Source organism: Echinops telfairi, unplaced genomic scaffold, assembly GCF_000313985.2.
Source record: "Echinops telfairi isolate 266 unplaced genomic scaffold, ASM31398v2 ScPeMD7_9;HRSCAF=40, whole genome shotgun sequence".
In the NCBI taxonomy this organism is placed as follows: domain Eukaryota; kingdom Metazoa; phylum Chordata; class Mammalia; order Afrosoricida; family Tenrecidae; genus Echinops; species Echinops telfairi.
The window spans coordinates 58879382-58893230 of NW_022103906.1; the positions used below are offsets into that span (position 1 = coordinate 58879382).

The following is a 13849-nucleotide window of genomic DNA, read 5'->3' on the forward strand; positions in this document are numbered from 1 at the left end:
GAGGGAGCTCTACCTTAGACCTGTCGCCTTTCGCCTCCTGCATTGCTTACACCAAGACAGCTGAGCCCATGGGCCAGGGGCCTTTTATTCTTCCTTTACCTTCAGCCAGAAAGTGCAAATGAGTGCCTCAGAGCAAGCCGTGTCCGTGATGCAGACAAGGCCGGACTCGATCAGGCTTCTGTGTCAAAGGGACACTGGGAGCACGCCACCGTTTTTCCTCAGTTGGAAATCCACAGGCAAGAGAGGCTCCTCGTAGAAATGCATACTTCTGTGGGTTTTCTGAAGAGATGACATACGCAAATCACGAAGAGTTGGAATATTTAGCTTACAAGTAAGAGGACCAAACGGTAGGCAAAGAATCTAATGGAAAGCTGTTTTTAAGGAGTCAGAATTGCATTGATGGCAGTGGGTTTGTTTGTTTGTCTGGGTGGTGTAGTGGGTTACACGTTGGGCTGCTATCCACAAGGTCAGCGGTTTGAAATCACCAGCCAGACCCAGGAGAAAGGGGAGGCTTTGTAGCCTCGGAAACCCCCAGCGGCCATGTTACTTTGTTCTGAGGATTGCTATGGTCAGAACTGACTCCATGGCCCTGAGTTTGGTTTGTGTTTTTAACTCTGGAGCATCCTCAAATAGAAAACACACAGGAACAGGTCAATCGTATCTAGTGATGTCCCAAAAGAAATAGTAGCACAATAATGGCGAAAACGCAATCATAAAAACTGCGTGCTGTGCTAATGATTTTGCATTTATTTGCTCCCTTAATATACATATCAAATATAAACGAGATACTGGTGTTTTGTCATTTGACAGACGAAAAACCTGAGGATTGATAGATCATACAAACCAAGGTAAGCTTAACCAGTAAGTATGGCAGTTTTTCCAAGCAAGGGTTTCTCTGATTTTATGCACTACTGCTGTATAAAACCACTGCATCGTAAGAAGGCAGAATCATGATTAGAAAAGTGGAAAAACTCAACTCACACTAAGTTCAACCTCACTGGACCCCACTTTGGGGCTTGTTCATTTCCTGGTCAAACAGTGAATTTTGTGTTTTTCTTTGTTTGTTTTCATTTTACCCACAGCTTGTCCACTGGCCCCATTCTAACTTACTAGTGAGCAAGCAGGGACCAGAGGTAGGGGTCCAAATACCTCTTCTAATTATTTAGACACCAATCATAATGAAAATTCAAATCAGTTCATTACATTTACTGGAAGTCCCCCTATGATTACAACCTCTACGGTCTATTCTAAAGTGATGCTTTACAATGGAAGTTTGGTGGGCTCAAAGAGGCTATATTGTTTCTTGATTTCACTAAGAACCTACACTGGAATTTAAGCTATCCTGAAACAGAAGACTGCATGTGCGGGGGCTTCGAAAAGTTTGGGTGGAAATGGCAATGAAAAATCATGGTGCCCCATTGTAGGCACACCGTTGGGATGCCTCTAAATTGCCCGGCTCACCTCCACTTGCTCCCACGGTCCAGCCAAAGGACTCGGTGGCTCCCAGTCCTGCTCCGCCACCATCCCTCCGGACCCCTCTGGGGACTGGCTAGGAATGTAGTTAAAGAAAGAAGTGCGAGGCAAACATCCGGGATAGTTCCCTCCAACGACTGGGAGTCTTAGTTTGGCAAGGTCAACCCACAGCTATGCATCTACATGGCCGCGATACGAGTACACCTGGCCCTTAGCTGTACACTGAGAATACAAAGTTAATTAAGATGTGATCCATGTCCTCAACGAGCTGATCATCAGGCAAGGAAACGATGACAGATGTACACAGGTGATGTCAGAGGGATGCACAGTGTGCTGCCGGAGTATAGAAGGGGCAGCTCCGCCCGATTCAATCCAGCCAGGGGCTTCCCTGAGGAAAGAGCACTGAGCTGGGCTTTAATCACGAGAGAGTCCCAAGATGCAAAGCAGACGGGAGGAGAATATGATTGAGGAAAGGAAAGGCGTATGGGCTGTGCTGTGGAGTCTTGTTACAAAATGAATGGGCACACATGGATGGCACCTAGGCAGCATGTATACAATTTACTCTTCAAGTTACACTTTGAGGTGACACCGGTGTCCTGGCGGGGTAGTGATTATGATTATGCAGCTGCTCCTCGATGCTCGGGAGAGACGGGGCTTTCTACTCCCATAAACAATGACAGTCTCGGAAACTCACAGGGGCAGTCCTACCCTGCCCTCGTGGGGTGGCTATGAATCGGCCTCGACTGGCTGGCAGCGAGTTTTCCTTTGTTGGTTTAAGGCGACAGCTGATGGAGCTCCTGCTTACTGTCTGTATCGGGCGGTGTTCTTGCTTCTATGCGACAGAAACCAACTCTGACGCTTTTGATAGGAGTCCCCAACAGGGAGTGGTGGTATAAAGCTTCCTATGCACCAACCTCACTTATATGCTAGTAGAAGCAGCCGCCGAGCCAACAAAGACGTGTGTCCCAATGGGCAAGCCTGCTGCTAAAGAGGTCTCTAAAGTATTAAGATGCAAAGATGTGCCTGACCAACTAAGGTGTGTCGGACCCAACCCATCATATTTGCCATCACCTCGTCGACACCAGTGTGTAAGGAAGACTGTGGAACTGATGCATTAAATGCATGGCGCTGGTGAAGAATATGGAACACTGAAACGATCTGTCTAGGAGGAAGCACAGCCAGGCTGCTCCTTAGAAGAGATGATGGCAAGTGTTTGTCTCACATCCTTTCCATCATGCTGGGTACAGGCGAGGTCAGGGAAACCAGACAGACTCTCCATGAGGTGGGCTGGCACAGTGGCTGTCACAATGGGCTCAAAGGTAACAACCGTTGTGAAGATGTTGCAGGAACAGGCAGTGTCTCCTTGTGTGGCACACCGGGTTGCCATGAGGTGGAGACAACTCAGCAGCTCCTGATAACAACATCATCTATCAAGCTCATAATGAAGTGCTTTCTGAGTGTTAATTTAGTGCTTCACCCCAAACCTCAAAGGTAGTAGAAGAACCCTAGTGATATAGTGACTAAGTGCTCGGCTGCTAACCAAAAGCCTGGTAAGTTTGAACCCTACGACTCCTGTTAAGAGTCACCATCTGGAACAGTTAAGATTTATTGTGCCAACCTGGCTGATAAACACATGTGGAGTTAATTGAAGAGGGGAGAGAGAAATGGCTCGGTCTAGTTTCTCGGGTCTCTTGCTTTGTGGTGAGCGGGCCAGGGTGCAGCTGCCTTCGCCAGTTCCCTACTTCAGCTGGCAAGGCTCACTTCCTGCGAGACATCCCCAAAGAGAAGCTGCATGGACCTACCCCGATGCAGCCCTGGATGCTGGAGCAGCCAAGTGGAGACCCCTGCCAGCGCTGAGATGCTTACACGCTCACTGATTCGGCTTTCCTCCTGCAGTCGGCGTCATTGCGTGTGTTTTGCGAGATGGAGGAGGACTTTGTAGCTCAGTGTTGGACACATGGGCTAATGTTGGGTTTATGGGCTTGGACAGCACTGGGTTGGGATGCTTTCTTAATGTACACTTACCCTTTATATAAAAATCTCTTTTATACATTTGAGTCTCTGTGGATTGGTTTCCCGAGTTTACTCAGACTAACCCACCATCTAGAAAATGCACAGGGGCTGGTCTAGCCCGTCCTCTGGGGTCCCCTGAGAGGGAATCGACTTGCAGGCCATGGGGGAGAGGAGAGAGAGTTCATGGGAGAAACCCTGGTCACCTGCTCCATGAAGGCAACAGCCGGGGCAGCCCTAGGGGACAGGGAGTCCCTGCAGGTAGAAACTCCCCTTGACGGCACTAACAACAGCAACAAGAAAGAAATCATCCCCCTGTGCAGATGAGGAAACTGAGGCCCTGGGACTGGGGATCATGCCTCCTCAAGATAGCACCACTGATGACAGGGCTGGATTGTACAGTCAGACCCCATGGCCCGCATGTCGGTACTGAATCACTGGGCCACACAGTCACTCCGAGGACTTCAGGGAAGATGGACGAGTCAGCCTTGGGGCTCTCCGGCCAGCCCCACTTCACTAGGACATCACTGCACCCGAGCCAGATATGAAAGCAGCCGCCTCCATGGTGATACCACCGCAGCCATCTCCAGGGCATTCTTCGCCTCCCAGTCCCCACGCTCTTGCCCTACAAGTGTCAGCTTCGAAGTCTGGGAGGGAGTATGTCATTGGTGAAATGTAGTTCGAAACCACCAGCCACTCCAGGAGAGAAGACAAGGCTTTCTATTCCCATAAAGAGTTACAGTCTCAGAAACCCACAAGGGTAGTTCTACCCTGTCCTACAGAGTTGCTATGAGCCGGCGTCCACTGCCTGGCAGTGAATTGGGGTCACTGGTCCAAGCGCTGTAAGGAAAGCCAGGAAGGCAATTACATGGTGATTTCAGCTTCTATAGAGCGGAATGCAGGTTCAGCTTCCAAAAACGGACATATTCTCAGTGCACCTGCACTGCTACCAGGCCTTCATTGTATCCTATAATGAAATGATTTCCAAAGGGAACCAACCAGACAGGAACTTGCAGTGGGGTGACCTGAAGGGGCTAACAGCAAAGCAAGTTGGGCCCTCAGTCTGAAACTCTGGCCGGAGAGATGGGGAGGGCCAGACACACTTCCCGTTACCCCTAATGCCCACAGGCATCTACCAAAGATTTCTCTTTTATCTTCAAAAAGAGAAAACCTGGCCTGGAGGGGCCATCCTGGATTAACATGGAAAGATAAATGGAGATTCTTAACTGTGTGTATGAGTGAGCTAACCCATAATTCTTCAGCGGAACGGGCCTATGACAGATGCTTGAAATGTACTTTGTTTACAGAGCTGGGCTAGTCTTGATGCTGCTCTGAGCATAGATGGAGCTCTTCCTCAAACCCAACAACGGACCCCTGAAGCACAACCCCTTTCAACAGCAGCTTCTGAACGAAGGCCCCAAACCAAACCAAAACACTAATAAAGCAAATCCAAGAATTAAACAGCACATTGCTTTGGGGAACAGGGCGGCGGACAATCTCCAGGCCATCCTAACCTTAGTGCTCTGGGTTTGGAGAAACCCAAAGGGGGTCCTCAATATTCATGGGATCCAATCAACCCTCCATCTGCTGGAAATAAAAATAACCCAGTCATCTGCTGCCTTCCAAGAAGTGGAACATCAAGTACAAAAAGCTCACCTACTCTTGTTGTCTCAACTCCCACACTTTGTGGATGACCTTCAACCTGTACTTACCTATAGCCTTCATTTTCCGCTTGTGCACCAGGTCTGCATTTCTAATTGCCTGAAATTTATCTCTACATCGACAGTGCACCTCACCTGCGCCGAAGGCAACTCATCATCTGCCCTACTTGGTCCAGCTCCCCTGTCACCTATTCTACTCTTCCGACAAAAGTCCCTGCTACCTCCCAAGCTCCAGTCCCAGTTACAAGGGACAGCCCACCCACTGTTTCCCTGGCTCCCCTCTCTATGCACTCCCATGCTTCCTGCTTAACCTGGTGCCAGATAAACAAATCCTTTGAACACGAGACTAAGCAAATGAAACCTATGTCATGCCACAGACTTTTAAGGGCACTTAGGTTTTAAAAAGTAGGTCAAATCCAAGACTACATTAGGCATGGTATAAGATGGCAAGTGACCAGGGCGACAATACCCGGAGGGTGTGGTGCTAGTGCCTCAGTGTCAGGGAGCCGTGTCATCTCCCTGCCGGATTCCCACACCAACCCCTGCACCGCCTCTGGCGATGTCTCCTGGCCTCTCCACCCTCCTCTCTTCCAATTCCCCACAAACCACTGCCAGCACATCTTCCTAAAAGGCTCCTTTCATCCTTTCTCTCTCACACTCAAAAATCGATTAGCTATCACATCGCACCTGTGAATTCCCACCTGAATTTCAAGTCCCCATCCAACCAAGCTAGCGTTCTCTCAAGACACATCTCAAAGTGATAGAGGGGGCACTCCACGTACATATTTCCAGTTCTAGTTCCAGGCCTTGGCTCATGCTGGTCCCACAACCTTCTCCCAATCCTCTGACTTCCTGAATCCTATTCAGTCCTCCAAGACTCCAGGCTCTCCACATTCCCCCATCAAGCAGTATTTTCTAATCCACACCCTTCTCTTCTCTGCGCTCCTTTTCTGCTCCACACCAGTCACCTCACTGCACGATTAACTGAACCCCTTGCATCGCATCGACTCAAGGGTTGAGAGTGTGATTTTCAGTTTTGTTTCTGAAACTGTACATCTTTTCGGGAGCAGACAGCCTCATCTTTCTCCCATGGACCAGCTGGTGGATTTGAACCACCGACCTTGCGGTAAGCAGCCCAATGTCTATCTGACCGCGTCATCAGGGTTACATTCCATTATTTACTACTTTCTAGTGGTTGAACCATTGCCTACTGGACCTGTCTACCAATCACACCAGGAGACCTTTGGAGCATAGGATCACACTTTTCTGTTTTGTTTTTTGATAGAAGTGACTCCTTATATATAAAATGACAACTCATACTAGGAATGCAAAGGACATCTCTTCCCTCCACTCTGTAAAAGAGGCCAAGATTTAGTCATTCATCCAGTAAAACATTTACCACATGCCTGGCGTGTGCCACGCTCTGTGGCTGCTGGCGCACCAGGGATGTGAATGAAGCAGGTACCGTTCCTGAGAAGCCCGCTGTCCTGAACAAGGAGGCGTGCAGGTGAGCACGTGGGGCAGTGCAATGTGACAATGGCCTTTCCACACGAGCACAAAGCAAATGCCATGGGAGTGGTTCACTGCAAAAAGGCTTCGGAGGAAGGCTGAAAGAAAGGGGAACAGTAGCTGTTCCAGTCGGTGAAATAAGAGTCTATCAGACAGTTAATGATAGAAAGGCCTTTCCAACAATAGAACATCAACTGCAAACGGCACAGAAGAACACCAACGAGTGGCTGGGGATAAAGAGCTCACGGGGCCTGGGCCCCCGAGTGATAAGAAAAGGGAAGAAGTCACAGAAAAGGGGGCGAGCACGCCATGCAGAGTGTTGGGCTAGGCCTTCATCTACAGGTCTGGGCTACTTTCAGAAGCGAAGCAACATGATCCCTCTTTTGCTCTGTTATTGTCCCGAGGGGCCAGAGTCGGCCCCAACTCCCTGCAGCCCCGTACACCCTGGAACTGGGCACTGCCCCGTCCAGCGCCATTCCTACAATGGTTCTTTTGCTTTAGGACAATAACTGAAGGGTGGACTGGGCTGGAAGAGAGATCAGTTTAAGGTATTGCGAAGGAACGGCAGATTTAAATAACAGTCTTGAAAAGTAAAGACAAGCAGGACAGAGTGGAGAGCCCTGGTGGCGTAGTGCATTACACGTTGAGCTGCTAACTGTAAGATCAGCAGTTTGAACCCATCAGCTGCTCCATGGGAGAAAGACAAGGCTTTCTACTCCCATAGAGAGCTACAGTCTCAGAAACCCACAGGGACGATTCTACTCTGCCCTTAAAGGTCAGATTTGACTCCATGGCAGTGAGTTTGGGTTTGGGTTTGGTCGTGTTTGAAAGCTTGGCTGTCTGAATCGACCAGCAATTCCTTGGGAGAAAAGACCTGGTGACCTACTCTGATAAAGATTGCAGCCTTTGATAAAGAGCAGACTTCCTCTGTCATAGCGATCCAAGACGAGTTGGGATAGACTCAGGACAGACAACAGAAGGTTCTGACCAAGTGGTTGTGGCTGATTTCAAATAAGAATGTTCTGGCATTGACTACTGTGATGGTTAGATGAGTTTATGTCAACTTGACGATGTATGGAAGTGTAGGGGGTGGAATCCAACCTGTCAGTCAGGTCACAGCCTGATTGGTGCCTCTTTGTGGGCACAACCTTCACATCAGGAGGGTCCTAGGAACCTCCCCTTCTCTCTGCCTTTGCCTTCCTGCTTAGGGAAAAGCCTAGTGCCCACTTTTCTTTAAAGTACCCATGCCATTTCTTCCTTCTAGGTTCACCAAGAAGCGACTTTGCTCTATTTTCTAACTAAGTATAAGAGCACCTCTAACTTAGACCTTATAGATTCAGGACCACACAGTCTCTGGATGGATCCAGAAAAGCCTCAGTTCATAAGTCCACACATTATCCAACCGACCAGGATCTAAACAGATATTGCTGATTGGGCTCTACTTGTCCCTGCATTCAGCATAAGCAATCTTGAACCAAAGGCCACACCAGTCTAAGCTGTCTTCAACCACTCGAGCATAAGGAATGTAAGGCTAGACTTGTTCTGGAAGTGCAAGCACGTTGGCGTTTTTACACAATATGCTCCCATTTCTCTTTAAATAAAAACTTTCACAAGAGTGTAAAAGATATTGAACTACCAAGAGAGGTGACCTTTTGTAGGCACATTTGTGTTCTCCAGGGAAATACAGAATCAAGTCATTCTCCACCAAGTGTACTAGTCCTCCCTTCCACTTGCCTGATGAAAGGAGTCAACAGAGGTAGTTTCAGATTAAAACACAGTTGGAGCAGCTAGGCTGAAAATGGAGCTCAGCAACCAGGGGAAAGGAAGTGACAGGCCGCTGTTTATTAAAACTTGCACAGGATGAGAGTTGGCTAAGTCCAAGTCTGTCATTTCACTCCATTGCTCTGGTTACTAGGGCAAAGGCTGGCTACGGCGTAGACATTTAACACGATGTCTGGTGATGCTGGGATAATGAGATTCCAATGTCAAATGAGCGTCATCCCCAGCTATGGAAGTGCATGACGCCACTAAGGAGAAAGGGGGACAAGGGGTGGGGGGGTATGGGGGAGGTTGTCTGTTTGTTTAACAATTTATGGATAAGTATTCAAAATTCTGGCACTCGCTCATGACAGATCCACCGCTGAGGCCGACCCTGCAGTGGAAGCGTGGGGCCAGGGGTGAGGTCAGGTCACTCACCAGGGACACAGCCGATTGGTGGTGGCAGGCCCAGATTAGAACCTAGTGTCTCTCTTCCACCCCCAGAAAAACTCGGTCTCCTTCAAGAAAAGAACATAAGGAACTGGGGCACACAGGCAACTGTGTCCCAGAATCCGTGCCCACTAAATGAAAATGAATCAACGAAGAAAGGTGGCCTGCTGGCCGTCTTTCCTCGCTGACTCGAGTTATCTAAAGTAGCCAGGAAAGCTTATATTTTCTTGAGATGTCAGTTTGGGGCTTTGCTATTTTTCCATCTTTGAATCCTTTATTTCTGTAGTATTATAGATGTGGGTGTCTACACATATGTGTGTGTGCATATATATACATGTATGTGTGTGTATGTGCATACACACGTACATACACACACATTTTCAAAGCCTGCTTTATGCTTTAGAAACGTTCTTAAGGTAAAGGGAGACAGCGGTCGATGTAAGACACGAAAAAAAAATTATAAATTATCAAGGGTTCATGAGGGAGGGAGAAGGGAGGAGGGCAGAAAATGAGCTGATACCAAGGAAGGGCTCAAGTAGAAAGAAAATGTCTTGAAAATGATGATGGCAACAAATGTACAAATGTGCTTGACACAATGAATGTATGCATGGATTGTGATAAGAGCTGTAAGAGCCCTCAATAAAATTATTTTTTAATAGAATTACTAAAAGTTCTAAAGATAAGAATCATATTTGAAGATATTTCAATAAGACAATTGAGAGATAAATTAAAATTAATTTTCAAAGTATGAACAATATGAAAAAACATGTTTAATGTTCTTACAATAATAGGTACTACATTCGAATGCTGCCTAACTTGGGGCTGGCTCATTCATAATCAAAGTCTTTAATGAACTTGCTCTCTGCAGGGCCTTTAGAGTGGAAAAATTACTTCTCAGTGTCATCAGGAAGAATGGCTCAAACTTGTTAGCAATATATGTGGCATATAAAGAAGCGCGCTCACCCCCAAGGCTGTGAGCAGAGAAGGATGAAGGGATCAAGTCAGTAGCACCCATTAGGGGAATGGTCACAGTCCCCACAGTTTTAACTGAGAAGACTCTAACAACTTCATCAACCCATGGCTCCAGGCCTTGAAAATCAATTCACAAAGGGACGTGAGCGTGATTTCATAGGTAAGTTACCAAGTGAGTATGGTACCAGACAGTTCGTTCTTTGTAGGAAATCTTGCTTTTCTGTCTAGTTGATGTAGCAAAACTGTAAGGGGGCTGTTTAACATCAGTGTCGAAGGTGAGCAAATGCCAAGGGATGATCCTACATCCATTGGGTCAATACCTCTTTCTTCTTCAAAGAATGCCATGCACATTTATTGGTCATCTTGATTGGAACAAAAGGCAAGGATTTCCTCCTTCTGCCCAAAAGCCACCACCAGGAAGTTAATATTCAAGATGAACAATGAACTCGGGCTTGACGGGTGCTAGGAGGCCTGTAAATCAAGGGATGCACTTTAGACTTGGTTGCACGGGCTAGGATTTAAAGTTCCAGGATTCTCTAGTTAACTGTCCCTTTGCAGAGCCCCTTTAATTTTATAGGAACCTGTTCTCACCTCTTGAGCTTACCTGCGGCTTATCCTAAAGGTGTAGCAAAGGCTAAAGGTCAAGACCATTGCCACAAACCATCTCTCAAATTGGTAGTTACTTAGCAGTGAGGACAAGACTGTCTGAAATGGCTCTGTCTCATGACAAAGTTTGCTTTGGACCACCTGAACATTTGCTTTCATAAATGGGGTGACACTTGAAGCACCTACTATGTGTGTGGTAAGCACTCCAGACCAAAAGGACCATTACTGGCACATATTTATGAAAATTGACAGCGACCTCCATTTCCTCAAGTTTAAAAGGGTGGTTTTGTGCTTCACTTTTGAGTAGTTGCTGGAAGGGCTTTCTAAAATCAGCCTCTTCGCAGGTATTCTGCTCAGTTATTTAGTGCTTCTCTGAGGAGGCTCATCCTCTGAACCCGAGTAATCCACACACAACAACAAGCATCTTTTTACTGAAAACGCAGCATGATATTATTAGGAGCTACTAGGCCAAAGGACTGGACAAACAGAAAGAAGAAATATGAAAAGCCCCATGTGTTTCTAAGGTGCTTCATTTTCTATTTCTTTATGTGACAAAGGCTCGATTGGTGACCCAAATCACTAGCTTTGATACAAGTGGGTGTCCTTCACATTTCACAAGAGGGAAAGAACTTCCCGTAAACAATGCCTCAGTTGATCATCTGTTCCTGCCGACACCCACCCACCGTTGGAAAGGAGTCCTATTTGGAGAGGAAGTGGGGAGGACGCTCCCCAACGGGTCATTTGAGAAAGACGCCACCTATTTCCCCCACATTCTGTTGTGATTATCCTTAATGGTCACGCTTTCCTTCGGTTAGCACCAACACCTGCTTTTCATTGCATGTAGTGGCGACCATTTAAAATGAAAAAGAAGTTAGAGTCCGCCCTCGCAAGGCACAAGCCATATTATATCCAGCCCTGCGTTAACTACAAGATTCTAGTCAGCACTTGGCTCTTCAGAGACACTCCATAAAATGCTGAACGAATGACGCAGCTCTTCTCCCCCCTTTCTGGTTCTCTGTTTCTCAGCAGAAACCAAGTGCTGAATCTACACAGAAAACCACCACTCTGAAGCAAGCAGTCCTTCATGATCACCGTAAGGCCATCTTACCATCTGGAGGTCAAGAACGGAAATAAGACAATGAAATCAATTAAAGCCAAGAGCTTCTGCCCCAGGTGTTCAAGATACCTGAAGCACTGGCCTAGCTGAGACGTTCTTTCTCAAAGACTGAAAATGTGAACACTACGAAGGAATGCCAAGATGGGTCAAGCTAGGCTCCAAGGCAGTGGTTCTCAACTTTCCTCATGCCACGACCCTTTAACACAGTTCCTCATGTTGTGGTGACCCCCAACCATAACATTATTTTCGTTGCTACTTCATCACTGTCATTTTGCTGCTGTTATGAATCAGGTGACCCCTGTGAAAGCAACCCCCAAAGGGGTCACGACCCACAGGTTGAGAACCGCTGCTCCAGGGGAATGTGCCAGACACTCTTAGTCTTCCTTGGAGGTTTGTTGAAAAAATAATGGCCATCTCTTCCCTGAGAGTGTCACTGGCGTTGGCACAAGTTCCAGAGAAGAGCAAGGGGACAGGGGTGGGGGCTATTTAGAATGACGGCATTCAAAGTGCACACACACACACATATATAGGAAACCTAAACTTGATCTGAGCGCTCAGTGCAGACCTGAGTTCATGCAGATTAAGCATTCTGAGGGTAGATTTGGATTCAGGTGGATTTCAAAATTTGCTGCTGCAGGTCTGAAGGCTGTAGCAACCACAGCAGTGACTAACTTAAATTACTGAAGTATAAATGGTAGTTGTCCCTTCCGATAGAAATCTGGCTTTTCATGAAAGAGAAAAATCAAGGGAGCCTTATTGCCAAAATAGTACAACATCCTTATGTCACCAGATTGGGAAAAGGGTAGGGGGTGGGGGTGGGGGAGGAGCTAGTTTCTTTAAGGTTTATATTCATGGAAATATGGTCACAAGACATTTTTAAAGCATGAGATATCGACCACAGTTTAAAGGACTTGCTGGTTTGGGAGAAAGATAATAGCGCTAGACTGTAAATACCAACCACAAGTTCAATGCCATCTTCCCAGTTAAGACAGAGCTTAGAGTGATGTGCTGTAATATGTGGTTTAAAACATAATCTCCGTTCCTCTGTGGCCTAGAAGAAAACCAATTCTTTCCAAATGAAAAGCAAATAAACAAAAATCAACGTCTCACACATCATCTCATACAAGTGGTTAACAATAAGAAGGAAGAAATGGAAAGATTTTCCGGATTTTTCCTTCCTTAGCATCTCCTCCGGTGTGTTCATTCCTGGGTTCCCAAGAAACAGACCAAAGCCATTCCGTTGTAGGTCCGAAGGGAACTAGCTCCTTCCGAAACGCCTTCCACTGCATGGCAGCTAAGAGGAAGCCTCCGCGCTGGAAGCCTGCACTCTCATTCATCGTTCTGTTTGTCCTTCCTGCCTGACATGCAAAATGCATGATGCAGCCTCCATTCTGTCCATACAACCTCATCCAATGCAACATACGCCAAAGCCGAAGCCACACAGTATCGTGGGCGCCTTCAATCCGCATACCCAGCAGAACGCATGCAATGAGCTCCAAGGTGCAACTCAGACCAGCGCGAGACGTTTGCCGAGCTCTTCCCCGACTCCGACAACTGTGCGTGGAACCTGTTCCCTTGTAAGAAAAACACGGCTGTCTCCATGCCCCCAAAAGGAGCAAGCCAGCCCAGTACCGCAGGCAACCGCGGGCGCAGGCTCGTCCACAAAGCTCCAGGAGGCTGCCGCGCCGGGGGTTGCAGTCATTCATCTCCCTGCAAGCCCAAGTCCGGCTCGTCCCCCTCCCTGATCGTACCTAACGAATAGCTCTCCAGCCCCATATTGGGAGGGCCTGCTGGGGATCTTGCGGAGGTACAAAATGGTGGATGGGAGCTGATTTTCCCCCCTGCTTGGCCCATAACTTAGCACATCCATCAAGCGCCGTGCTCCCCTCCCAGCTCCCCAGCAGCGCCGCACCGAACGCCCCCGCGGACCCGGCCCGGGCGGGCGGGCGGGCGCAGCGCCGCGGCTACCAACCTGATGTCATGTAGCCCCGCGCAGCCTGCGGCGCGAAGGCCGCGGGGAAGCGCTTGTGCAGGCGGTAGTCCTTCTCGCTGCGGGACCTCACGCGGTCCGAGGCCCGGTCCGAGAAATCCGCGCTAGGCCAGGCGCGCCGCAGGGTGGTGCTCCGCGTCTTCTTCATGGTGGGGCTGGCGACCTGCCGCCCCGCTGCTCGGGCCTCAGCGCCGGGGCGCGGCGCGCCGCTTCATCCGTCTACGGCGGGCACGACCCGCGCGGACTCTGCGCACATGTTCCCGGCCCCTCCTCGTCGGCGTCTACACCGCCCGCCGCGGCTCC

At 48.3% G+C, this 13849-nt stretch overlaps 1 protein-coding gene across 2 annotated transcripts in view; it reads right to left on the reverse strand.

Moving 5' to 3' along the window:
* The window catches only part of STOX2 (storkhead box 2), a 142535-nt gene extending 128743 nt beyond the window's left edge, over positions 1–13792 (reverse strand). For both annotated transcript variants that reach the window (XM_004696139.2, XM_045286705.1), the window contains exon 1: positions 13529–13792. In XM_004696139.2, coding sequence (XP_004696196.1) covers positions 13529–13694 — 166 coding nt within the window. In that variant the 5' untranslated portion in view covers positions 13695–13792. The remainder of the gene's footprint in view (positions 1–13528) is intronic.
* Positions 13793–13849: the final 57 nt, after the last annotated feature.